Source organism: Manis javanica, chromosome 4 (assembly GCF_040802235.1).
Source record: "Manis javanica isolate MJ-LG chromosome 4, MJ_LKY, whole genome shotgun sequence".
Lineage (NCBI taxonomy): Eukaryota > Metazoa > Chordata > Mammalia > Pholidota > Manidae > Manis > Manis javanica.
The window spans coordinates 168895468-168923415 of NC_133159.1; the positions used below are offsets into that span (position 1 = coordinate 168895468).

General features: G+C 44.9%; 1 protein-coding gene across 11 annotated transcripts in view; it reads left to right on the plus strand.

Annotated features, from left to right (window-relative positions):
• TANC2 (tetratricopeptide repeat, ankyrin repeat and coiled-coil containing 2) overlaps window positions 1-25855 on the plus strand; it is a 374308-nt gene extending 348453 nt beyond the window's left edge. For 6 of the 11 annotated variants that reach the window (XM_036997193.2, XM_073235742.1, XM_073235745.1 and 3 more), the window contains 9 exons: window positions 4746-4879; window positions 5758-5881; window positions 10320-10495; window positions 10798-10930; window positions 11484-11513; window positions 12345-12436; window positions 14291-14437; window positions 16715-16815; window positions 18346-25855. In XM_036997193.2, the coding sequence (XP_036853088.1) occupies window positions 4746-4879; window positions 5758-5881; window positions 10320-10495; window positions 10798-10930; window positions 11484-11513; window positions 12345-12436; window positions 14291-14437; window positions 16715-16815; window positions 18346-20290 (2882 nt within the window). In that variant the 3' untranslated portion in view covers window positions 20291-25855. The remainder of the gene's footprint in view (window positions 1-4745; window positions 4880-5757; window positions 5882-10319; window positions 10496-10797; window positions 10931-11483; window positions 11514-12344; window positions 12437-14290; window positions 14438-16714; window positions 16816-18345) is intronic. The other 5 variants (XM_073235743.1, XM_073235748.1, XM_073235744.1 and 2 more) reach the window with 3 other exon arrangements.
• Window positions 25856-27948: the final 2093 nt, after the last annotated feature.

The following is a 27948-nucleotide window of genomic DNA, read 5'->3' on the forward strand; positions in this document are numbered from 1 at the left end:
TGCAGAAGGGACGCGTCAGCTTACTGCCCCATCAGCACAGCCTTCCCCAGCACAGTGCTGCCGTACTGCCCAACAGACCCCCGTTGCCTTGCACAAGTAATCACTGGGAAGGGCAAAAAATGTAATGGCCCAATGGTAATAAGGGATGGAAATTATAAGACTAACAATCATAGGGATAAATATCAAACACATTCTAGTGCTGTACTGGAAAGAATTCTTAAAAATGTCCAAGAAGGGTGTGAACTAAGTGGAAGACTTATTTTTAGTGATATGAATTTCATATTAAAATAAAACTTTACAGACTTAGGACTTTTTAAATATATCATGCTTTAAAGTGTGCAATAAAATTTGTTAACAGTAATTTGCTTACATAGTACCATATCTCAAGATAATAAAAATCAAAGCTTTGTGTCAGTTTGCCTATAATCAGAACTGTGTTGTGTTTAACTTGATATTTGTATAAAATAATTTCAGCATTATAAACAAAATGCTATTTAAATGAGTTAGAATAAAATGCACTTATAATATAATGTATGGATCTTTGAAGTTATTTGATTTCAGAAATAATATCTTTGCTATGTAAAAATGTCCCTTCAACTCATCGCTAGTACAGAATACACTATGAGTTGCTTTTCTATCTATAGTAATGGGTTTACTAAGTACACATGTTCCTTTCTAACTTAAGCACACAGTCATTTAAAATTTATAATGACCCATTGAACTGTAATGTTTTCTCCAGTGGCAGAATCTTCTATATGTTTTCATCATAAAATGAATGTAGGTCTCTGACCTACAGCCCACTGGTTGGGTCTCATAACTGCAACCCTGGCTTAACACAATTTTCACCTGAGAAAAATACAATGGTCATGTTTCCAACAAATGTATTAGTTACTCTGTCAAACCTAAGACATCACTAATTATAAGAGACTTTTATATACCACTACCAAAAACAAAACAAAACCCACCTCTACCTGTTAAACTGCATAGTTTGTTATAACATCAACCCTAAGATGTATTCCAATTTCAGAGATGTTAAAATGTGAAGGGAAAAAAGTACATCTTAGAATCAATGAAATATATCTTAGCATATAGTGAAATTTGAGATGTGATGTTTACATATTGGGTTTTCTAAAAGCAGATCATTAGAATATCCTGGTTGCCTTTGTCTTCCTTTGCAGCCTCTTTATCCTTCCTGATAGTGTCTTCCTACACCAGATTTCACCATCTAGCTGACCCCTCCCACCCCACGGAGTTTTCACAGGCTTTTTATAGAACAGCACAGAAGAAAAGCAATTAAGGTGATGAGATTGTACTCCACTCCCTCTTCTTCTCTTGTCTTGTGGGCACAGACCAGGACCAGCATTAAAATTTCTAGCAACTCTGGAGCCTGAGCCATCCCATGGCCCAAAAGAAGCAGGAGTTCACAAAATAAACAAGATTCCCTTAATTCATGCCCTCATCATCTTTTGCCTAGGTTATTACAACTACCTCCTAGCTGTTCTTATCCCTAGCCCCCCACCCTTTTGTGATTCATCTCCCAGACATCAGCCAAAGTGATCTTTCTGAACCACAATCTGTTCATGTCACTTTCCTGCTTACAACCCTTCATTGACCATGTGTAGCATTAGTTATTAAATGTAGCATTAAAAGACCAGTCATGATCTCCAGTCTCATCTGCTGCCTGTCTTCCCAGTAAGTCCAGTAACAATAGATACACTGTTTCCCACCTCAGTGCCTTTATACATGCTCTTCCTGCACCTAGCATGCCTCCCCCTTGTCCTTGCATGCCTCTAAGTATCTTCCTCTTTGCCACCTCCATACAACCTCATGGACTCAACCTCTCTTGTGTTTATCACACACAGTGTATAGTAATTCATTGGTTTACTTATCATCCTGACTCAATGATGAATTCCTTTAGAGCAGAGACAGTGTCTAACCAGTAGCTCAATAAATATTTAATTAATGTTATTTTGGATAGCAGTGCTCAGTTTGTGTCTCCCCAACCACCTCCCTCCCATTGGTCTTACATGACCTGTCTGTGCTGTAATATCTCAAGGTCAAAAACAAAGAAACAAAAGAACCATTTGCTTTGCCACATTCCATGTAGTTTCAGCATCTCATCCAAGCAGGCTTTGGCTATTTCCCCAGCTGTGAGCTGCATCCTGTCTGCCTCTTCCAGTTCCTTAGATGTTTCCCTTTGGAAAAGAACCATTGATGTCAGATAATCTCATCAGATGCCGACAAGCTAGGGAACAAATTCTGTTACTGGTCTCTTAGGAAGAGATTTAGCTCCAAACTGCTGTGTTTGCTCTAAGAATCAGTTTGTTATTTTACAGAACTGGCTTTACCTTAATCTTCTTTCTTTCAGAAAGTTTTAAGAGTTTTTGATAAGACTTATATAAAATCCAGCCAAAGCAACTCCTTGCTCTTGGATCTTGAAAAGTTCAGATCCTATTTTACTTAGTTCTGTTACTCTGAGATGAAATTGGCCAGCTGTGTTAATGACCGTGTCTAGCTATCAACTGGAGATTCCTGCCAAATTACATCATAACCGAAGCAACAGAGATGATACAACAAAGAAAGAGGCCAAATGAAACATTGCCTCTCATATAAATGTGTTATCCAGCAGGTTAAAGAGGGCCAGCCAGAACAATGTAACTCTAGGTTAGAGTGCACGGTATAAGTTTAGCTTTCAGGATGGGCACTAGAGTGATTTTTTTCAACTGTGTTCTGTGAATTGGCCTCATTGGTGAAAGGCTTGATTCTGAAATATTTTCTCCGTGGCACTATAAATTCTTCTGTGAAAAAGAATATATTGCACCCACACACATACACACACAAACACAGAACATTAAAAGAGAGGTTGTTTCAGCCCAGTCACCTAGTAGCTACTTTAAATGGGATCAGAACATGGGAGTTAGTAGTTTTCCAAATCATTTGTTTTATGTACCAACAAAATAATACCAATTGTTCCTAACAAGTATCAACCCAGATTTTTTTCTTTTTTCCCCAGCTTTACTAAATAGAACTGAGCATAACATTGTATTACTTTAAGGTATACACCTGATGATTTCCAGTCAAGTCCTTAAACTACTCTTGTGTTCTGACCCAAGAACTAAAGTTTTTTGTTTGTCTTTTTCTGAACTATTAGAAATATGAACTTTGGAAAGACGGAGGATCACTTTCATTTAGAGAACAAGAGGCAAAACTTCTTTGTCAAGTAAATACTGACACCCATCAATACTTGTACACATCCATGCAGAGCTTGAAAATGACCCACACCTCAGATAGGGCCAAGCCTCTGCCCTCCTGTAAGGAACAGGACAGAAATGCCAGTACTAAGAGTTCCAAAATGAAACTGAAAACATACGTAAGACAAGGCATATGTATATCTAGCCTAAGAGTGAATATATCTTCTAAAATTGTCACATTTTCCTTTATAATCCCTTCTTATCCTTGAGGAAGGAAAAAATTATTTGGAGGTTTATCTTGGTAAAAACTACAGGTAGTTTTGGTTTTGCATATGAATCAGTCAATTGTGGATAAATTTGGCCAAGCCCAAAGACAAAAATGCCATGATTTGCACTTAAATGAAAAAAATCACAAGTGACCATTTGATTGGAATTTCAATTGCTTGCCTGATTAGATACCTACATTTGCAAACTGAAATATCTGCACCTGCCAAATACTATCTTTTCCTGATTTGTCATTGGAGTAGGTGGCCATAATGAAGGAAGGACTGCTGACTACTACATCAGTTTTCCAAGTCAATTCTGAAAGAGTTACCTGTCTTCTTTCTTTCAAAGCACAATTCCTGACATCTTCTAGCAATGTTTACCATCCCCCCTACCCTCATCCATTCTTTCAAACATTAAACCAGTGCCTTTGAGATCCCATGATTAAGACAAATATATATTTGTTCAAATATGGACTTTGTAAAAAGCATATCTCCAAATTCCTCTTGCTGCTATCAAAATAGTATGCAGAAGATGAAATAGGCACTCATAGAATCTCCACTGTATCAAACATCAGAAACAATGGACCCTAGCACAAAAAAAGAAGTTTAAGCTTCATCCTGCTATGTCCCTAATATTCACTATACCTATTTTTTATATGACTCCATTATTTTATATTCATAAGAGCCTTTGTCATACCACCTCTTCTCTCTTCTTTAAGACTATTACCTTGAACAATTTTGACCCTCCTGTAAAAATGGTTGTAAATGTATAGAAACGTCTGTCTCAGCTAAAGAAGAAAAAGAGGCCCTTAGACTGCAATTTCTGACTTAGTTTCTTTGGGTTTAAGGGGTCAAGGAGTAGAATTTGGCCAGGGGTGGTTCCTAGCTAATTCTAAAGAAGACTCTGTAAAGGCCCTTCTCTCCATATTCCACCCACACATAGCCCAGTGAAAGGTTTGTAGCTTGGAAGAGGTACAAAAAAGCAGTAAGTCAAAAGCAGAGAAGACAGCCTTGGTAGGAAAAATGAAACCAACTAATTGTGATCAAAGGTGGTTTTTCAATATATTTATTGTTTTCATTGTCTCCATATATTGGAAGCTCACTTAAATGTGGTTTTATTTATTATTTTTCTTTAGAATTTTCCTTCATGGCAAAAGTAGCTAAAATCATTATTCTTGGAGGTAAAGTGCAGTTACATTAATCAAACACTGACATACTGTTATGCCTAACACAGAGGGCTGGAGAGAAGAAGGACCACCTGTTCTCAGTCTGTGTTCTCTGCCCTTAGCCCTGACAGCTGCAGCCGGAAGGGGCAAACTGGAAGTGTGTCGTCTGCTGTTAGAACAAGGGGCAGCAGTGGCCCAGCCAAACCGCAGAGGGGCTGTACCCCTATTCAGCACCGTTCGACAGGGCCACTGGCAGGTAAGCTACTTCCAGTCCCTTCGGCAGAGGTGAGTTAAAGGTGGGAACTTCTGAAGCAAAGAGCAAAAAAATCACTAACTTCGGGTTACCCCACAGTCATCAGGATTGAGGACTTGGGACTTTGTTATTAATATCCTTGTTAACTGAAAATATATCACAAAGTTAACCTTCAGAATCATCATGATTTACATTGTACGGAAGGACTGGCTACTTTTGGCCTGGTCATGGAGTGACCTCCTCATATTTCACAGTATCCACAGGTGCTCTGGAAGGTTCTTTTCCCAGCAGATCCCTGCTAACTTGCTGGCAGGTATATCAGACTACTAAAAGAAAATGTAGTGTATATAAATTCTAGTTACACAGTCTTCCCAGATATTTGGATTCTGGGTAAGTGCTGATTTATAACTTAGGATAGAAAAGAAAGCATATTGGTAATAGTCTTTGGAAGTAATTGAGTAGACAAAAAGCTCTAGAAGCCAAGCAGTGCTGAAGAGTTATCAGAGGCATTTGATTGTATTTAGTTCGGTCGTAAATATTCACTGCAAGCAGGTTTGCAACCCCTAGAGGTCAACAAAATGGCAGTGGCGTGGGTAGTGGCTCATGCTGGAGCTCCCACTTGGGAATTGTTTGTCTATATCATGGCCTTTTTTCCTAAGTTCTTTTTTCCTTGATGACTGATCAAACATTCAGAGCTGAACTCTTCTCATTTAGCTGTACCTGAGAGTCAGAGATCAAATCACATGGTCCCAGGACTGCAGGTGCCAGGGGGCTTCTTGCAACAGAGTCACCTGTGGAGAGCTTGCACAGTGCAGGGACAATGTGCGTGTCTGCTTGGTGGCTTCTCCTGGCTCATGGCCCCTGCTCCTCTGTGCTTGCAGATTGTTGATCTTTTACTCACCCATGGGGCTGATGTCAACATGGCAGACAAACAGGGCCGGACTCCCCTCATGATGGCTGCTTCTGAAGGCCATCTGGGAACCGTGGACTTCCTACTTGCACAAGGTCAGTCCTGAGATGCCAACTCTGGATGATCTTTGCCATCCTAACCCAAGGAACTCATGATTTCCAGTGATGAATTCCAAAAGATGTTAAGAATAGATATTATTAATCTAGGTGGTTAGAAAATGAAAGTGCACCTCCTCTTATATACAGTGAGACTCTTCTAACTCTTCTAACTCAATTTCCTAATGGCTTGAGAGATTTTTCATAGTTGAATCAAATGAACATATCCTAAAATCTTTAATTCAAATATGTAATCTCCAAACTTTGATCTTTCAATATACACTCAACGAATATTCATCTTCCCAGGATTGTATTTTGACTTAATCAATTCCTCTGTAAACCAGTACTGCTAATATCTTCTTGTATCCATAGGAGGCAAACAGAGGTTAAGACAGTTCCTGACAGTGGGGCCCTATTTAAGGAATCAGAATATTATTATCCTCCTGTGGTAAAAAATTCCTTTTGACATTTATCAACATTCACATATTCCAGATGAATGGCAAAAAAATTAAAGGGTATTGTGGTCACAACACCATCCAAAGTACTCAGCCTTGCTTTTGACTGCTATGACCTCAGTCACCTATGCAAAACTGGTGAGTGACAGTGGGCCTCTGTAGTAGAAAAGCTTGAGGCACTGGTGACCCTACAGTACCATGTAGTGGAGCTTGAGCATTTACACAGCAGAAGGTAGTGTTATTGTGATCAGCCTTAATGACTCCATTCCAGTTAACCTCCCCTATTAGTAAACTGGACCAATCATCTATAATTATATCAACAAGCACGAACACTTCAAGGAAACAAACCTCCTGAAGAATCATGTCCTGGCCAGAGCTGTTAAGGATAGTTGAGTTAGGAAGAAGGTGAGATTTCTCAGATTTCAGACTAGAACTCAGAGACTCAGGATCTTTAGCTGTGTCCTCCAGAGATTTGTTTCTTCAGCCTCAGACCTCACAAGTCTGGTCAGAATCAAGAGAACTGCTCTCCAGTGCAAAAAAGTGGTTCTTGCTTCTCCACCAAACAAGTCTGGTTTCATGATATCCTCACTTCTGCTAAGGTGGTGCTGGGAGGGGAAGGAAGATGTACCCAGGCTCTCAGGCTAAGATGTGGCAAGAGTAAATGTCGCAGAACAACCCAAGTGTATTGGAAAACGCAGGACCTCTTCAGCCACTGATAACTTTTAGATAGCTGCAGTGCCCACTGCACACCAACACAAGTTCGTCGGGCACTGAGCCCAGAGATGGAGTCTGCCATACCTTTGCAGACACTCTGCTCTTTGCAATATAGATCTTCCTTGACTTACAGTGGGGTTACATCCCAGTAAACCCATTGGAAGTTGAAAATATCATAAGGCAAAAATGCGTTTAATACACCTAACATATATGTGCATCATAACAGCCTACCCTACCTTAAACATGCTCAGAACACTTATATTAGCCTGGAGTTTGGACAAATCATCTAACACAAAGCCTATTTTACAATTAAGTGTTGTCTGTCTCATGTTATTTACTGAATAGGAGTAACAAAGTGAAAAACAGAGTGGTTGTATGAGTTCAGGTGGTTGTAAATGTATCTGCTGTTTGCCCTAATGATCGTGTGGCTGACTGGAAGCTGCAGCTTCGTACCACTGCCCAGCATCAAGAGAGAATATCACAAGGCATATGACTAGCCTGGGGAAAGATCAAGATTCCAAATTCTAGTATGGTTTCTACTGAATGCATATCATGTTTGCACTGTTGTAAAATCCAAAACCTTAAGTCAAACCATCTTAAGTCAGGGACTGTCAGTATTTCATTATTTCACACTTAAATCAGGGACTCTCACTAAATCAACAAATTCCACAAACTTTATTTAGCCTACATTATTTGCAGAACCACCTATGCTAGGAACTGTGAGGTGTTTTTTTTTTAATTAATACACTATAACCTGTGCCCTCAAAAGGTCTAAAATCTGACAAGAAAGGAATGAAACAAAGATAAATAACCACTGAAGTGAAAAATCTAAGTGCTCCGTTAAAAGTATTTGAGATAGAAAAGGACAGACTGAAATTTGAATAGAAAAAATGCTCTGTATTTAGGGAGGGGAAAGTAAATGAGAGGTTGAGGAGGAGAAACACCACAGCAGTTCATAAAAATGGACAAGTTGTCCAGGGGAGTACACAAGGACTGTTGGGAAATAAAATTGGAAACGTGTGTGGAAAGAAGTTGAAAAGGAGCAGATTAAGAGAATTTGGACTTAATTCTGAAGGCGGTGGGGAGCCATTCAAGATTTTTAAAAAGAGAATTGTTGCCAGAGTTGTGCTTTTTAAAAAAAAATCACTTTGGCAATAGTGAGAATAGTAGATTTACTGAAGGAATTATAGTGGACCGGGTAGGTCAATTAAGAAGCCATTGTGACAGGATAGATGAGAGGTAATGAGGCCTTAATACAGGTGCTGTAGTCGTTAGACTAGAACAGAAGGGCCAAATGCAAAAATGACTTTGGATATAAAGATTGTTACTTATAGGAAATAGGGATAGGAAAGTTGAAGATAACTCCAAAGTTTTAAGATGGGTGTTTGGGAGAACTGTGATTACATTAACTGCAAGGGGCGGGGAAGAGAAAAGATGATTACAAATCGAATTTTGGAAGTAAATTGAACATATCATATGGGTTAATTTCCTGTGTATCTCCTTTTAATTTCATAAATTACAGCTTTCCTTATCTTTGGAAAATCAACTTATCTTTAATATGCATCCGGAGCCTTCTTACCCTGCTTTTTCCTCTCTGCTGGAGGTTCTGTTCAGGGATTTTATAGATTTTGCATCTGAGAAAATTCCTTGGATTGTGTCCCGTTTTCAAATTCCATGTTAGAGTCAATGTTTTACTTGCATGCTATCCTATTATGAAAAAGTAGTGCAGCACATGAATGACTCTCATCAGGATTAGAGGTGCAGTACCTCCCAGCGCCTCATCCTGCTATGAGAAGCCACAAGGTCTGGTTATCTGACTTCTAGAGATAAAAAGGTGATAGGCCAGATAACTGCTGAGTAGGCCCTGAGCCTGGCTGTGGCAGGTCCTACACTTGATCTCACATCTGAATCCTGTCCAGCTGAAGAAGCAGCCTCGGAAATGCTCTGTGCAATAAGTTGATCTCCAGTTTAGCTAGTAAGTATGACATACCAACTGTGAAAGAACTCTCTCAGGTTCTCTCCTAAACTAGCAAGGATGGGCTCTTTGCCATCCAAGTGGTTACTGTCTAGGCTAAGAACCAAATGTAAATTGAATTAGTCTCACAAATCAAGTGTCAGGTATGATTGATTCTTATAGATAAAAATAAAAGTGTTGGATAAAACAGCAGCAGAATCACAGAACCCAAGAATGGATTAACAGTTACCAAAGGGAAAGGGACTGGGGAGAATGGGTGGGAAGGGAGGCAGAAGGGGGCGGGAAGAAGAAAGGGGGCCTTACAATTAGTATGTATATTATGGGGGGGGGCATGGGAGGGCTGTGCAACACAGAGAAGACAAGTAGTGATTTTTACTGCATCTCACTACGCTGATGGACAGTGACTAAAATGGGGTATGAGGGACTTGGTGAAGGGGGGAGTCTAGTAAACATAATATTCCTCATGTAATTGTAGATTAATGATACCAAAAGAAAAAAAGAAAAAAAAATAGAAGTGTTGGAGAGAAGCAGATACAGAATATAAAGGGTTGGAGAATGGGGATGGGGTTATTGAAGGCTGACTAGTTTAATTAAGCTCCACCTTTACTTTATGGCCTGGGCTCAATTTCCTCCCATAAGTCCATTTGCCCCGCATTCTAGGGATGGAGAAAGGGGCCTGGTACATTCTTCAGTGAGAAACATACTGAGCTCCTGTTTTATGAGAGTCTCTGAAGTAGTGTATACTATTATAAAAGGAAGATTTTCTCTGAGTTTAGAGAACATTCATTGAGAATTTATTACATACATAAAAAGAGATTAATAACAGAATAAGGTGACATGTTAATAAGGTTCAAGATGAGGTAGCAGTGAACCAGGAGAAGCTTCTTGGAGGCAGGGGGATTTGAGATGGTTCCTAGAGAATGGGTAGAAGAGAGGCAGGTTGTGGGGAAAGAAAAGGTATTTGACCCATAGGAGCAACATAACCAAAAGAGAGGATATGGGAACATTTATGGGAAACTCTGGAGGCAGTGAGCACATGCATTTGGTGAAAAGAAAGGATTCTCACAGGGGAGTAATGACACTCAAGTAAGCCTGGGGATAGATGTGGAGGACATGGAATACCCTGTAGAACAATTAGACTCTCCTCCACTGACAGCTTGCTAGATGAGGGGTTTTTTTAACAGCTTTACTGAAAGACAGCCCACATACCTGTGCTTCTGCAGAATGTACACCTTAAGGACCAGCTTTCCCTCGTGCTGTGAATTTTCATGCTGTGTTCTATTTGCTCTCGCAGGTGCCTCCATTGCTCTAATGGACAAAGAAGGATTGACAGCCCTCAGCTGGGCTTGCTTGAAGGGTCATCTCTCAGTAGTGCGGTCTCTGGTGGATAATGGGGCTGCCACGGACCATGCTGACAAGAATGGCCGCACCCCACTGGATCTGGCAGCTTTCTATGGTGACGCTGAAGTGGTGAGTGCCTTTAAACACATCTCAGTAGTAGGGACAGGGGAGGGTCTCCATCCATGATGTTACGTATGATTGGGAGTAGAGTAACATGTTGACAATTCCTGATGGAAAGTTCTTGGATCTAGAGGGCAGCAATATTCAAAACACCACTGAAGACCAAGAATATAGGTATGGCATGAAGTAGCATGGCCACCTAGCCCGGTACAGACCAGCAGCTGAATAAAGGCCAGGCAGCAGCCAGAGCCCTCAGTGGAGCAGTACTGAGCCATTGCACTTGTATTAACAGCTTGATCCATGTGTCCTAGGTCCAGTTCCTGGTGGATCATGGGGCCATGATTGAGCATGTCGACTACAGCGGAATGCGCCCTCTGGATAGGGCAGTGGGGTGCCGGAACACTTCTGTTGTTGTCACTCTTTTGAAGAAAGGAGCCAAGATAGGTAGGAGAAAGGAAGGAGGTGCTGGCCATCTGTGCCCAGAGGCCAGACTGGTCCAGTGGTCTGGCTGCCCTGGGTGTTTGGTGTGAGTGTATATAGTTTCTCCCTGCCCCGACCCAGTTATCGTCCAAATGAACCAAAAGGCCCTTGGCCCAGAGAAAGCACCTCTGAGCCATGGTCTGTGCTACCCTGTGCCCAAAATCACATGGTTATCTGCCATGCCCCTAGTAGCCTCAGCCAGGAGGCTGCTCTAACCGTAAGCACCACTTAGTGCTAAGGCCTCTGTACCAGCCCCGCCGTGAGCACCCTGGACCCCTGCACTGCCGTTAGCCTTTGCTTTCCCTGCTCTGTATGTGCTTCAGACCCTCCAGCCCCTGCTCTGCTGTCCCATCTGCTGCCCCGTCCCCCAGACCCATAGGCAGGGTTGGCTGATATGCTGGCTTTTTTGCTGCCTGCCTCTCACTGCTGCTTTTTCCTTCTTTTTTTTTTTTTTTTCTCACCTTCATCCATTTTTTTTTCCTCTCCTACAACTTTTTGTTTTCTCCTTTCTTTGAAGGTTGTCAGACGTTACCGAGTCGCCCACGAGGTATATCCCACCGCTGTCAGCATCAGGCGCAGTCTGATGGCTTGGTCAGCTTTGCCTTCTCCCCTTTGATTCAGCCTGCATGAGTTCCCTACACCTCTAATCTTTTAATTTACTTCACCTTAAAAGAAGATTTTTTTTTAATGACTGTTGTAGAGAATAACTTGAACTTTTGATAACTAACCCTGAAAAGCTTAGTTGGTGAATGATTCAGGCATCTGTAAACTAATCAATGTAACCTTTTCTCTCTCTGTGCGGGTGAAGTAGTCTTCAGTACTGCTGCCTTGTTTCATGACTGACATTCAAACTGTGCTCCTGGTTCAAAGAATCCCAGGGAGTCCTATTTGATATTTAAAAATTAAGGGAGCCTTTAGAATCTCTAATGCTTTCCCTTCAGCAGAGTACATATGTAAAAATTAAGAGACTAAACAGCTGGGAGTTTTGAGTCTCAGAATCTAAACTAAATTACCTTTCTTAGATTTTTAAATCTTATGGTAACATTTAGCATAAATCCTTTCTCCCGATTTCCTTATTTAAAATACCTCCAGACTGAGCCATTGCCTGCCCAAATACGTGAACGTGCAGGCTTTGCTGCCCTCCTGTGGTGTGAGCTCAGACAGCTCAGATACTCTTATTTTAAGGTGAACACAAATCCAACACAGCTTCTCGGCGGTGGGAGTGGCTAAGATACTCCCAGGTCTAAACGATGAGGAAATTGTTGTGGAGCAAGTTGTTCTCTCAGCAGAAATCCCCCCAGGGTGTTTTTTTCACCTAGCTCCTACCACCCTTACATTGTATGAGTTTTTTACCCATCATGCATCCTGTACACTACAGGTCCAGCCACATGGGCAATGGCCACCTCCAAACCAGACATCATGATCATCCTGCTGAGCAAGCTGATGGAAGAGGGGGACATGTTTTATAAGGTGAGGGGAGAGAGGAACAAAGTTTCCCCCAAACAGCCACTGAATCTGCACACACAACGTTCTACACGTAGAATCTCCCAAAGTCTTAACAGTTCTCATCCTTCGTTCCAGAGGCACCCCTCACTGATGACCTCATAAGTTAAGGATCCTGGGTTTTTAACTTCCCAACAGGAGAGCAAGAATAGCATAGACCTGCCTGCAGCTGATGAACCTAAAGACCTAGTTTCATCTGGTCACTACAGGGCAGTTACATAGGTTCTACACGGAATCTGTAAGTGGGACCTGGAAATCCCCGAGACACAAAGTAAAATAACGCAGTACAGATATTCCAGTCTGTGGGGAAAAGGCACTGATCTTAGCTTTCATATTTAATATGTCTGTAGATTTTAAAGTCTGTAGTAACACAGCCCATCAGCACCCCTGAGAAAGGTGAGGAGGCCAAGGTGGCAGTTTTGCTTGATTGCTGCCACGGTTTGCGTGACTCACTCACCAGATGACAGCAAGAGCAGGGAGTCTTTTTGTTCTCACAGTTCAAGCTGGAAGCTCCATACCCTGACACCAACCAACTCCCATGCCTGTAGGAAGTCCCTCAAGAACAGTCCACGTCAGAGTCATCTCTGAGTTAGGATTAGCTGAGTCTTCTCCTAAAGCCAAATACAGCTCTAATGCATCTCTGGGCAGTGGGTACCTCTGAGATTTCCCAAGACCCGAAGTTAAGGAAGTGATTGTGAAGCACAATAATGTGTACAGACTTCCCGGAAGCAATTCTGTTACCTGAGCACCCTTCAAGTGAGAGAGAAGATAATCTAGGGACTCTCAGGCTTCTGGGAAACTTGAATCCTGACCCATCCGTGATTTCACATGCCTTCAAAGAAGGGTCTCATTCCTCTAGGTGTCCTATTTCTGGACTTGAGAATGGCATTGCTCTCAAGAATATAAGCCCTGGTTATAGCATAACTCTGATGTTCTAAGACAAGGAGTCCCACTTCCTAATGAGAACAGGCAGAGCTACCACTGCTCCTGCCCTAAATTCTACCTTGGTAGACTCCTGAACCCTCCTTAGTGAAAATACTAAAGAGAAAATAAAAGACCAAGATTCCTGGTGGCATTGCAGATCTACAGCAGGAATGGAGTGGCTTGAGGTCAGCTGAAGGAACAGGAGATGCCTCCTGCATCGTTCTGGGCTCAGCTTACAGATTTTCAGATAGGAAATGTAAGAGAAGTTCAAGGCCCCTGTGACCAGGTCCCTAAGTTGGTCATAGATAAGCTTCGTCTTGGAAAATCCCTCCTACACAGATAGAATCACAAATCTATACCTCACTTCTCTACCACCACCCTACACCATGCCTTTTCCAGCAACAGGAAAACTGATTGATACTATTTTATGCCATGATATCAGGGAAGCAACAGCTAGACTGTTTTAGCTCCCACGTCCTTTGTGAGGAAGATGGTGACCTTTTGTAGAGGACCAGCATGGTGGGACATCAGACAAGAAGAGTGTTCCAGGCAACCCAAGAGTAAAGAAGTAGTGATGACTCTGGGGTGGTTGGGACGAGGAAGTGATTTGCTCCCCAAGAAGATGAGGCCTAGAAAAAGCTCTGAAATGAGCAAAGTCAGTCCCTTAGGAATCCAGCTGGGAAGCTGGGGTCCTTTCCCTTTTCTGCTGGGTGAGTTTCCTGAAGAAAAGACTGGACCCTTCTGCTTCCAGCATCAGGCCCAGACTTTTGCCCTGGGCTGCTGTTGGGAGGGTTACCTCTTAGTAATAACTGCTGAGAAGAGGAAGGAAGTGGGACCAAACTTCCTCAGCTGCTCAGCAGACCAACTATGTGTTTTACCATCTTGTACTTCCATTAGAAAGGTAAAGTGAAGGAGGCCGCCCAGCGCTACCAGTATGCTCTGAAGAAATTCCCTAGAGAAGGGTTTGGTGAGGACTTGAAAACCTTCCGGGAGCTAAAGGTGTCTCTCCTCCTCAACCTCTCAAGGTGTCGCAGGAAAATGAACGTAAGTCCCTCTCACCCCAACTCCTTTCTGCAGTCCTGGAAGTTGATTGTCCATGTCGCTCACCAGCTTTTACCAGGCCCCTGAAATTGTTCTCCGCCCCATTTGGAATTTGGTTGTCCTTCACAGAGCACTGACATTTGCAATTTGAAAGAAATCGAGTCTAAGTACAATCCGTACCTTAAACTGTAAAAAAGCGAATGCTGTGGTCACTTTGTTGCTATTCGAATTTTCCTAATTCCTACTGAGAGTGATTGGATGCCATCACCATCCTCCCCAACCCCAAGTCAGTTTTCTGGTCTTTGGGAACATGTGAGAGCCGTGGTCACTGGAATTCCAACCGCAATTAGATAATGAATTTTAGTCATCCCCTTCCTTTCTGGCAGAACCCTAGTCATTTAAGAAGGGCTGGAAAGAGGGCTCAGAACTGCGAACTTTACAGTTTAATTTCTAGGACTAATCTTGAACTTCACTTCTTTCTTCATCTTCTTATTCCAGCAAGCCGTGGCCCTTCTTGTCTAATCTTAAAGCTCCTTTTGGTCTTCCATTACCTCTCAAGTAGTCCATGGTCCTTCCTGCCTGCCTTGTAGATAACAGTCTGTCGTGCCCTCAGCCACTGCTCCCATGACATGCCAACACTCCCAGGCCAAGAACCCCCTCTCAGATGCTGGGAATAGCCAAAGTCGTGTCAGGAATCTCTGACACCTACCAGCCTGAGGTTCCACAGTTCCTCAGGAGATAAAAGTAATCCAAGCCAAGCAGGAATGTTGATTAATAAAGAACGCAGCTATGCAGAAGTGAGATTTTGGCCTCAGTGGCCAAGAAATGTGCTGTTAGTTACAGAAAGGTCATTTGTGTGTATGACCTTCCTATCACCCACCTGAAATCTGACAACGAAAAGAGCTCTAATACAGCTATGGCATGTCATCCACTGTTCTTCCATGGAACAGAAGGGACAGCAACCACAGTCCCTTGTGCAACTAGTGAGAATGGGCCAAAATTCAGGAGCTGCCACCACCCTGCTGGCTTCTCTTCTGCCTCACAATCTACTTCTTAAAAACATTCCAATCTTCCCTGAAATCTGTCCCAAATGTAAAAGTTTAAGGGTGAGATTGGAAACAGAGTAGGGATAGAATACTTTGTGGCTCCACATTTGTTCAGAAATCAGTAATAATCACTTTCAGTGACCAACACTATGCTAAGCGCCTGATATCTGTCTCCTTTTTTTAAATTGGTCTTTAATTTTTTTTCTTTAACTTTTACCTCTGCCCCAGGGCTTTTGTTCTGCCAAGGACCTTGTTTTCTGCCTTAGGAATCACCAGTGTAACCAGAGGCTCCCATGCAGTACTCTGGCTTTGACATTAAGAAGAGAAAGAACTTCCCTATTAGCGTAGTGTGTGAGGAATCTGTAAGACCACAGCTTTGTTCACCTGGTCCCTACTCCCAGGGTTCTCGGAATGAGGATAGATGAGACCACGTCCCTCTGGGGAGCCTCAGTGACCAAGAGATGAGGTGACAGCACAGACCCCATTCACAGCCAGAGTCCCCTCTCGTTTTTGTTTTTGTTGTTGTTTTAAACGCCTTCTAAGTCAGGAACCAGTTAAAAGAAAGAAAAGGCAGAAAGGAGACTCCTGAGCATCTGTGCCAGGAGCTGTGTACAGGGCTCTCAGATGCTCCGTTGCTCTTACTCCTGCGTGCAACGTAGGTACAGGTGAGGGAGCACACAACACGCTGTGAGGGGTCACAAAGCCGAGCCAGAATTGAACCCAAGTCTGTCCAACGCCCCTCCTGCACCTAGCGTCCAAGTCAGTGCAGTCGCCCCTTACGCAGCCTCCATCCTGGGTTTCATTCTTCCCGTAGCCAGAGTCCAGGGGTGTGTGGGAGGGTGGGCATAGGACGAGGATCCCCAGGACGTGGATATGCGTGTGTTTGCCTTACACACGTGCGTGTAACAAGAGTTTAGGTTCCCAGCCTCAGGGTGGATGTTAGGCTTCCGGGCTAGAAGGAACTTCATTAGAAAAGCAGAAAGAGGTCAGATCAAAAACATTTTAATACTTCTGGGCAGATAAATTCTGGTGAGCAGCTGCAGGCCCACCCAGGGCAGAGGCAGAAGGAACTTCAGGTCTGGGCCACGTGGCTAAGCCATGCCACACATGTTGAGAATCCCAGGTGTTCCATCCATAAATGTTAAAGAAATGTACATATAATCTGTTTTATTCCCAAGCTGTCTACTTCTCATATTTCTTCAATGACTCATTTGCACACCTATTGTAATGACAGGATTTTGGAATGGCGGAGGAATTTGCTACTAAGGCCCTGGAGCTGAAACCGAAATCTTATGAAGCTTACTATGCAAGAGCAAGGGCAAAACGCAGCAGCAGGTGAGGAGAGAGAGAGGGTGAAAAGCAAGAGTCTCCTTTCTGGAAATCTGGCCATCCTGGGGCATATGCACCCAAATGTGTCTGTCCCTGCGAACTCCGAGGGCCAAGCTTTGGGGATGGCTCCCATAGCAAAGACTCAGCTTCAGGCTGGCAACTCTTCAGGGCTGTGTAGAGCCAGAACATTTCACTGTGGGAGAAAAATGCCTTTTCATTGTTGGAGAGTGGCACCTTCTTCCGAGAAGCCTCTATGGCATCTCTACCAAGTTTTACCCCCCAAAGCAGTAGTGTAGAGGGATACCAGTGACTGAAGAAGAGGTCACTTAAGCCAGATATCCTCCCAGCCCTTTTAGAGGGACAAGTGGAAGGGGTGACTTATACCACAGGGTCCTCTTCCTTTTTGTGTAGGCCTGTGGGGAGTCCGTGGATTGTCTAGGCATCCTTCTGGGGCTCTCCTCAAGTCTGGTGGCATCAAACCTCCCCTCCTCACCACACCACACACTCACGGGAATAGAAGGTCCTTGCCACCAGGACTGAGGTGGCCCAGGAGAAGCTCCATCTCCCCTGCCCACCTGCAGTGGTTTGGCCAAAGGGCAGGAAAGTCTCCAAGAAGGCATATAACCTGCCATCAGTGATCTTTGGATAACCTCTCACTGTCCTAGATGCCTCCTGCCTGGCATCCTGCCCTTCTCCCAAACTCAGCCTGGAAAAGAATTGCTTCAGACCCACTGCCACGAATACAGCCCTGAAAGATCCATCCCCAGGTTAAGTCCAGTGATAACCGTGGCAGTAATATTAGGCTTAACTAGCTGGGGTAACAAAGTTCTTACAGAAGCTGACTATCAGATTCTCTTTCCCCCTGGATAATTCCTTCCCCACAAGGCCAGTTTCCCCTTTTCTGGGCAATACTAAAAGAGAAGACAGAAATATCTCTTAGTGAGTTTGTGTCCTCATTTGCAAATTAGAGTCAGCAAGCCTACTGCCCACTCAGCTTTGAGACAGTGCAACGGAGGCGTGACAGTGCTTTGGGGCAAGGGGTAGAAAGGGTAGAGGACAGGGTTCTTGCCTAGGATGGAACAGGTCTGAAATTTAGAGCCAAAAGATCAAGAATATAAAGAAAAAATTCTGCTGGATCAGCAAGATTTTTAAATATTGTAGTTACTGTTTTTTATTCTTAAGCTAATTGACAGTGACCCTGTAAATGACAACCCCACCCAACCCTTACACCGCCTGGGTGTGCATTTGGACACTAAGAACCTTCCGGAAGGGCCTGGCTTGACTGACAAAAAGGGGCATTTCCCCACTAATCCCAAAAATGCCAGAAGGAGGATGGAGGCTGAACAGGCTAGGGAATCATTCTGGACTCTTCTAGAATGACAGCCTGCCTGTTTCCTTCCTTACCATTCAAACCAAACCACTCCCCCACCCCCAGGCACCACCACTGCCTCTGAAATAATGGCCATGCTCTCGGCTCTCTCGGGAACTCCTGTTGATTCAGAGTAACTCCCATCCCCGTGTTTACATTTTGTCAAGCAGACAGTTTGCAGCAGCCTTAGAGGACCTGAACGAGGCTATCAAGCTGTGTCCAAACAACCGTGAGATCCAGAGACTTCTGATGCGAGTGGAGGAGGAGTGCAGGCAGGTGCAGCTGCCGCCGCAGCCGCCACAGCAGCAGTTACCAGAAGAGGCGGAGCCTGAGCCGCAGCGTGAGGATGTGTACTCTGTACAGGACATATTCGAAGAGGAGTACGTGGAACAGGACATGGAAAATGTTTCCATCGGCCTCCAGACGGAGGCTCGGCCCAGCCAGGGTCTCCCTGTAATCCAGAGCCCCCCCTGCTCCCCGGCCCACCGGGACGCAGCCTGCGTCTCCAGCTCACCGCGTGGCTCTCACCAGGCCTTTGACTTCCGGCCCGGCAGTTCTGTAGGCTCTCCCACTAGACAGGGCTACCAGGCCACCTCCCCTGCCCTTTCTCCAACTCACCAGAACTCTCATTACAGACCTGGCCCGCCACCTACGTCCCCAGCTCATCAGGGGGGATCTTACCGCTTTAGCCCCCCTCCTGTGGGAGGGCCAGGCAAGGAGTACCCGAGCCCTCCCCCATCCCCTCTCCGCAGAGGCCCTCAGTACAGGGCCAGCCCTCCGGCTGAGAGCATGAGCATCTACAGGTCCCAGTCCGGCTCACCGGTGCGCTATCAGCAAGAAACAAACGTTGGTCAGCTTCCCGGCAGACCAAAATCTCCACTATCCAAAATGGCGCAGCGGCCCTACCAGATGCCTCAGCTTCCTGTGGCAGTTCCCCAGCAAGGGCTCAGGCTACAGCCTGCCAAGGCCCAGATCGTGAGAAGCAACCAGCCCAGCTCGGCAGTTCATTCAAGCACCGTCATCTCCACAGGGGCCTATGGCCAAGTAGCCCATTCAATGGCTAGTAAATACCAGTCTTCACAAGGAGACATAGGAGTAAGTCAGAGCCGGTTGGTTTATCAGGGGTCAATTGGGGGGATTGTAGGGGATGGCAGACCTGTGCAGCATGTGCAGGCCAGCCTGAGTGCAGGGGCCATCTGTCAGCACGGAGGGTTGACCAAAGAAGACCTTCCACAGCGACCTTCCTCAGCATATCGAGGTGGTATGAGATACAGCCAGACACCACAGATTGGGCGTAGCCAGTCTGCATCCTATTACCCTGTCTGTCACTCAAAACTAGATCTGGAGCGTTCCTCCAGCCAGTTAGGTTCCCCCGATGTGTCACATTTAATCAGAAGACCTATTAGTGTCAACCCTAATGAAATCAAGCCCCACCCACCGACCCCCAGGCCACTGCTGCACTCCCAAAGCGTAGGCCTCCGTTTCTCTCCGTCCAGCAATAGTATCTCATCTGCCTCCAACCTAACTCCTACCTTCCGGCCATCCTCCTCGATTCAGCAAATGGAGATACCACTGAAACCTGTGTATGACAGGTCATGTGACGAGCTGTCGCCAGTGTCTCCCACTCAGGGAGGTTACCCCAGTGAGCCCACCCGATCCAGGACCACACCATTCATGGGGATCATAGATAAGACAGCCCGGACTCAGCAGTACCCCCATCTTCACCAGCAGAATCGGACCTGGGCAGTGTCATCAGTGGACACCATTCTCAGCCCCACGTCTCCAGGCAACCTGCCTCAGCCTGAGTCCTTCAGTCCACCATCATCCATCAGCAACATTGCCTTTTATAACAAAACCAACAATGCACAGAACGGCCACTTGCTGGAGGACGATTATTACAGCCCCCACGGGATGCTGGCTAATGGGTCCCGTGGAGACCTCTTGGAGAGAGTCAGCCAGGCCTCCTCATACCCTGATGTGAAGGTGGCTCGGACCCTCCCTGTGGCTCAGGCATACCAGGACAACCTGTACAGGCAGTTGTCCCGGGACTCTCGACAAGGGCAGACATCCCCTATCAAACCAAAGAGACCATTCGTGGAGTCTAATGTTTAAAAGACATGTGTTGGAGTGAGACCCGTATGTTTTCACTGCACATTTTCAGGCTTGGTTTCCACATTCGAGGTAGTTCTCTGGCTTAATTTCCCATGTAGTTTCTGTGTGGTGTTCAGAGGTGGCAGCCCACGTGCTGAAATCCTTTGCATGCAGCTGACTGGGAAGCTGGCCACCACTGAGCCAGGACTTGAGTTTCTCTCATCTCTGCCCCAGCCACATGCTCTCTCCCTCTCTTCCAATGCCAACGAGGAGATTGTGTCATGTGCTTTAACCCAGGGAGATCAGACACGCTGGTCAGCATTTTCCAGGAGACAATCGCGTTCACTGATGTTCTTGTTGTGTAAATGTCTTTCTCCTTTTTTACAGAAGTAAGATGTTCTTGTTCGTTTTCTTCTAGGAACTTTAGAAAGAGTGTGACGCCCCTTTGCCTTTGCATTCTTATCCAGTGTTACCCGAATAGCCGGCCCCAGTGCATCCTTGTGCCATGGCCTCCTCCCCTGAGGGCCAGCTCCCTGCAGTCATCAGGTCTAGAATGTTCCTTTAGATTATTGCTGGTCTTCCTGGGAGAGCAAAAGGGTCCAGAAGAAAGAGAAGAAACAAGTCTGTTAAATCAAAAGGAAATAAACAATGTAATCATTTGAAATGTCACTACTTTGACTTTCCAAGAGGCATTTTAGGAACATTTAGAAACTAGACCTTCACATATTTCAGTCAGCCAAGGGAATTGGATGAGAATCATGGATATTTTTAAATAATTCACTGAGAGTTATTCTTTAGGTTTTTAGCCAACAATTAACCATTAAAAGCTAGATTTTCCATGGGTGGAGGAGGGAATAAATAAGTATATAGAAAAAGAGACTGTTCTGGATTCTCAGTGACAGGCTGTAGAAAATCTTTGTCTTTGAGAAATCTACTTTTTAGGTCCTGATACACCACTGAGCATCATATTCCACAAAAAAAACAAACTTCTGAAGTTACTGCAATAATCCTGTTAGCTGGGTCTTTGCCTAGAGCCATATTTTGTCCTCCTGACCATCATTTTTTTTTTTTTACACCCAGATGGTATAGTGAAGAATTTGTTTCTTTGAGAAGCAAACTGAATTCTCTTGAGACCGTGAGACTTATTCCTGGAGTTTACAGCCAGGGCCATTGCATTCCATGTTGTCTAATTCCACTTTGAGGTCTATAGTTTCATTACCATTCTAGGAATTGTTTCTCTTCTTTTTCTAGATAGGAGTGTTTGGGGAGCGATATTTGAAAACCAGACACAGCCAAGTGTTTCAGGCTGACAGAGACCACTTTGTGCACTGGGGAGGGCGCATGAGGTAGCGAGCCTTCTGATCCAGCCATCCCACACACATCTTCTATGTCTTATGGTCCTCTGCTAACCTGTCCTTTCTGTGGCTGCGGCTGGGATGATATAGACAGCAAGAACATGGAAACCAAAGCCTTAGCACAGGCCTGGTACGGACTGCACATCAGTTCTTAAAATTTAAGAACCTAAACAAAAGAGAATTCATTGTCTTATTAGAAGTCATTCTGCTCTTGTTAGTAAAGGGCTACAGGAAGAGCAGTTTCCTGAATAAAAATCCAGATGTGATCAAACCTGTTAAGTGTCTTCAGAAAGTATCACCAAGACATGGGAAGCATGAAGCTGAGATCAGAAACATTTCTTTACTAACCTAGATCCTGCCAAATAGATGGACCCCTCTGCCCCCAGCCTGAAACAAGCAGGTCTCTGTACTAGGAGCAGACAGTTGGGCTAACTCAAGCCCCAGACTCTTTCCACTCTCTGATGCTTCAGGACTATCTCCTGCTCAGCTGCAGACATCTGTGTCTCCTCTCTACCCCCTCATCAAGAAGATGAGATGTACAGCTATAGCATCAGGCTACATCAGGACCCCAGCAGCCTCTCAGCTCCCTCTTTGTCCACATCTCAGCCCTAGGGGCTTTTTGCATCCCATCCCTTTCTAACCACCTCTCACTGAGGAGCTGCTGTTACATTCTGGAAATTTCTCAGTGTCTATTAGAAAAGTGCCCCTGCTTATTTGGAACACCACATGTACCACCTGCATTCACCTGCACAGGTGGATGAGCAAGTTCTGTATTCTACAAATACACCACTGATGCCACTTCTCCCCAGGGTCTCTCTAGGTTTTCCTGAACAAACAGGAAATGTAGGGCCTATGCCTTATTGGGCAAAACACCTAAAATGTCAGCAGTCAAAATGCAATTCTTTTTTAGCCACTGTAAGAGGGAGTGAATATCACTACTGGGCGCCAGTTGTTTTAGACTAGAAAATGCCAACTGGACCTTCCTGGGGCAGGAGACAGAGTTTCCTTGTAAGCAGATTGCTGTGCCCTGTTTTGCTACTTCACTGCCATGGGATGATCTTAGTACTGTATCTTAGAGATGCCCCTCCCCAGCATACTTGCTGAATCAATGTCTGGCTTCAGGTCGGGGGGAACTTTTCAAATGAAATTGCAAAGTTCCACTCACCCAGTTCACATCACCCTGAGATGGAAGCAGTGGTGACAAACTTCAATTTACAGGTTTCTCACCAAGTTGTGTGTTCTGTTCGTCCAGAATTCTTGCACTAATGGGTTTCCATCACATCATGTCTCTAACTGGGTGCGCTTTACTGTTTGACTTTGTAACTCTGATAAATACTGGATATTTAAGTGTGAGTAATGTCTTCATTAGAAAATAGCAAAACCACTCTTGTCTTTTAGTGTATTTTTCAAGAAAAAAGAAAAAAAAAGAAAGAAATCTAGCAGTGGATCACAACATTTATAGCACAAGAAATAACTGTTGTATATAAGCATCAAAAAGACTAAGAATTTTTCAATACAAAAAAATATTTGCAGTGATTTTAAAGTGCTTTTCCAGCAATTTTCTTAGGGACTCCTGAGACATGGTTTCTTTATTTACTGGATCAGTAAGGCACACAATTAACAATTAAAAATTAATGTTTATTTACAAAGTAAAGGGAAAACCTGTGTAACATGAGAATTTGGCATGGACAAAATGGAGGCCATTTTGTATCTGCTGTTGTACCTTGTCCGGGTTGCTGACGTGCACTATTAAAGTCTCAAGTTAATAGAGCACAAACCCTTCTTGTTCCTCTCCCATGTACCCCCCTTTTTAGATGTGTTTAACTTACACTTGAAGGCTCAGGAAAATTCCACTAATTTGAATCATGTACAATACACCAGGTCATTGTCCAGAGATACAAGTTTGCTAATTTAGTTAACCTGGATTATAACACTTTTCCTAAATTATTGTAAACAGAACAGCATAGAGAAAGGTATTCTCAGTCCTTATATTGTATAGTAGTTTAAGAACCCCTCTCTAAATATTGGTATTTTTATATTCCAGAGATGTACCCAATAGAAAAATTAATCAGTATCTAATTTAATATCCATAAGTATTTTCCTTAGATTTTAATCATATACGGTGCGTTATGTGGATGTCACCGTGCTTCACCATACTTTACCACTAGGTGTCCCTGTGGCTCTGCACCAGGCTTGTCTGGTGGCAAAGAAGGGCAGCATCTCCTCTGGAGGAGGCTCCTCCTGGTCTGCAGGCAGCCCATAGGCTCAGAGCGTCCAGGAAGGAGGGAAGAAAGGCCTGGAAGGTGTCTCTGGCCTCTCTACCAGCTGTAGATAAGCTCTTTGAACACTACCTGCTTTGAGCCCTCAGCCAGGGAGAGGCTGCCTAGAACACCCTTGCTCTGGTGGATGGACGGGTACATGGAAGACCCCTTTCTGCCCTGTGGGCACCCCACTCAGTCCCTCTCGGCCTCCAACTTATGTAACTCCGGAGGTGTCACGGTTGGTGATTTGATTGAAAGATAGTTATTTTTCTACTGCAGAAATGCCTTGGACAAAACCAGTTGCTCACTGAATCTTTGCCACAAAATGGAACAGGCTCCCCCAGGCGGGCAGGATCGCCCACCCCTGTCCCAGTCTCGCCCGTCCTGCCTGTCTGTCCTTGGGCTGCCGCTTCTCAAGAAGCCAACCCACAAAGGCAGCTTGCCGCTGCTGCACAGGCCTGTGCTGCCCTGTTGCATGTGCATTGGGAGGTGTGGCCTTTTCTCCTTTTCCTCTAGGAATTCCAGACTGACCATCTATCTACCATGATAACAACAATGAACAAAGGGCTTAGGGGTAAGAGCTACCTGCAAAGACGTGTCATGGAAACCTTCACCATGCAATGCCTTGAACTCAGCTCTGGCTGCTCCCAAGAACAGGTGGCTAGTGGGGTCCTGGACACAAGCACAATGGGGCTGGTGGAGCCACTGTGCAGAGCTACTTGAATAATCACTGGGTCTTCATCAACTCCTTTTATAACAGACCACTCAAGGGCTGACGTGTTGGTAACCTGCATTCCGGTGTCCAATGCCTCACAGCAGCTGAACCCCCCTGAGATGCTTGTGGCCACGTGCTGGCCACAGTCAGAGCTTTGAAAGTCAGTACCAAATGAATGCATAATTGGACACCAAAAATCAAGTGTTACTTCCATGTTTCCTCACCCACATCATCTCATTTCTTCCTGCTGACTCTGGTATCCCCACTAGGCTGGCCTGTCAGGTGTTGGCTGAACGCATACAGATGCAGGCCAGCATCACTCCCATTTTTTCGGTTTACTCTGGAAAGGAAGGAGCCTAGCTGCTTTGTTTTTACAGCATTTGCTGGCTGGATTTTTCTTTTGCCTGACTCCTAACCAGAACATCTGGTTAGAGGGACTCAATGCTTTGGGTCCCCAGGACCAGATAGAGTTAATTCTGGAAAATTCAGTACTTGAATATACCTGCCTTATTGTGTACCAACTTACTGGGAAAAAGAGTTAGAAATGCCGGCTCCAGATTTCTCCTTCATTCACAGGTTATTTTGGAAATCCTGTAAGTTACACTTCCTGTTCTGGTTTGGGTTTGGGGGTTTTTTTTTTCCCTTTGGCTGATTCCTGCTGCGTGGGGCCAGCTCTTCGGGCTCACGGCAGGTGCCATTCTCAGGCATGGCCTCCTTTCCACCTAGCACAGCATCTTTGTCTCTGTTCCGTCTCCTCCAAATCCAAGATGATTTTAATTAGTACAGACATGTACAGTCTACAACTAAAGAGTGATTTGTACTAATATGATTTTGATTCTTCCTCTTCTTTGCTGTCCTTTCAAGACACTTGCTGGAAAAAGCTTTAATGCACTTAGTTTTCCTTTAGGTTTTCTATAACTCAAATGTAAAAGACTTCTCTGTACAGTATATATTACCCAATGCATGTTCGTTCTCTACCCTGATATATTGAACACCACACAGTTGTGAACTCGTGCAGTGGGGATGTCCCACACCCAACAGAGGCATCTAGCCCCCTGTGTATAAGGAAAGACAGTTTCCTCTGCTGTACTTGCTTGAGCAGTTTTCTCGTCTGTACATGTGAGCTGTGTGAGATAGATGTGAAAAGTTAAAGGAATGCACTTTCCTGCCCATGTATACAGATCGCCATCTGTACAATGAACTGTATGTATGAAAGCAAATGTACTTATTTATAAATGGGTAACACTTGGAAAAACATGGTGTTGTGCTTTCTCCATTATAATACCCGTGCTGGGAGCTGGCTGCCAAGCTCACCCTCACTGAGGCCTGCAGTGCTGAGGAGGCCTGCCCCAAGGGCAGCTCTGGCAGGCTAAAGGGAAGGCCACTTCCTGACAACTCGGTTGGTCTCTTGTGGGGCATTCAGAGGCACCCCTTCGGGCCTTTGTTCACTCAGGGAAGTTATTAAGCGCCTTCTTGGAGCCGGACACTGTGTGTCCAGTAGGCACTCAAGAACTGTGGACAAGAAAAGCTGGTTCTAAAGGCCTGTCAGCAAAGGCTTACAACATTTATTAAGAAAGGGCGGCTTTTTCTTGAGTGGAAGAGGTTTTCTCCAGCCACACTAAGGAGCTCTGAGCTCTTTTTATTTCCTTTTCACAGTTGAAGCTGTACTGCAGTCCACCTACTGTACCCAAAGCCAAGGTGGAGGTGGGCTGCCAGTCTGAGCTGTTAAGGTTAGAGGCCGCATGCTCCAGGTGGGGGCCGCCCTAGCTGTAGTTCCTGAGGTTAACTTACTCAAAGCTGGAAGCCCAGTGTCCAGTGGCTTTATTTTTTCTTTAGAAATATGGCCAGAATTTCCAGTCCTCCCCAGATGGAGAGCTAGGCAAATGAATTGTGGATGGAGAGGTTGCAAATTTTCTGAAACTGGCTGGAGAGTCAACACCTTTTTATAAGTGGCCGGCACTGAGTCGTGCAGCCTCCCACCGCTACCTCTGTCTTAACTTCAGGGACAAGCAAGGAAGACCACTTCCTCTAGACGCCAGCTTGTGCTGAACAAACATCCCTGCTCTGCAACTACATTCACTTCCCCGAAACAACCAAAGCTGGGAAGCTGGAAACCCCAGGCATGCACCACCATCATCAGCCCAGCCTCGATGCCAGACTCACCCTCAAAGAGGAGAGGCAGGACTCTGGAAGGAACTGCCTGCTCGGCCTGAAAACCACCCCTAGGCTGCTCCAGTTCTTTTGCTAAAAAAAAAAATACAAGTAAGTGATTGGCAGAAGCCCCAGCTTTTTGAGGATGCCTGGGACATCGGAAGAAAGGTGAAGGGTAGTGATTACTAAAAAGCTAATTCTTGAATTTGCCCTGAACCTCAACAAAAAGCCACTCAGAGGAGCAGCAAACAGCGAATTCAGCAAGTGCAGGTTCTTAGATCCCAGATCAGACTGTCTCCCTTATTATTTTCATTCCCTAGCTGGTGCCATCAGCAGCCCTTCCCATCTTGATGCTCCACGGGCACACATGCATGTGGCAAGCCTGACACCCCTTCCACAGGCTGGGTGAATAGGCAGAGTTGGGGAACATAGTGCTATTTTAAAAATGGAAGCTGGAGTTGCTTGGAGAAACTTGGAAACTGAGTCCTTCATTTCCAGGAGTAAGGATAAGGTGTTGTAATAAGGGTATCGTGTCTGCAAGGCCCTGTGGTCCCCCATGGAAGAAGCTGTGCTCAGAGTCCGCTGTAATGGGCCACTCTGTTGGGATGCCCAGACTCATGGTAGGGACCCTACAAGTGGCCTCTGATTTGTTCCTCTCACGACTTGACAGATGACATTTGGCACATTCCAAAACACAAAGGAGGAAGCAGATCCTGAGAGTTTAAATTGAGCAAGGTCGTGGAGGCAGGGATGGGACTCTGAATCAGATCTGCCCGATAGCTTCTCCCTGAGCCTGCAGCCCCTTCCTCAGAGGTACCAATCTGAGAACAGCAGGCCATCTGAGCAGCGCCAGAGGAAGCACAGGTGGGTCAAGAAGGCAGCTTGGAGATGCGACTTTGCACTCCTCTGGAGAAACAGGTCTGTGCCAGGGTCAAGAGGAGCAACTTCTGGGGTTCCAAACTCAGTAAGGTGTGAAGGAGTAACCCTCTGGAGGGAGAGGCATCATCCTCATGTCTGGAATCATTTGAATATCCAAAGTTACCCAGGGTTCAGAGGCTGGCCCTAGGGGTGGGAGTGAGGCAGTACACTAGCAGGGTTAAGATGCCCCTGCCCTCACACTGAGAGCTGGCCCTGATCTTGACTGAGACCAGCCTGTGACGCAGATGAAGCCATGTGCTTTGCATGCTTTTAAGCAAA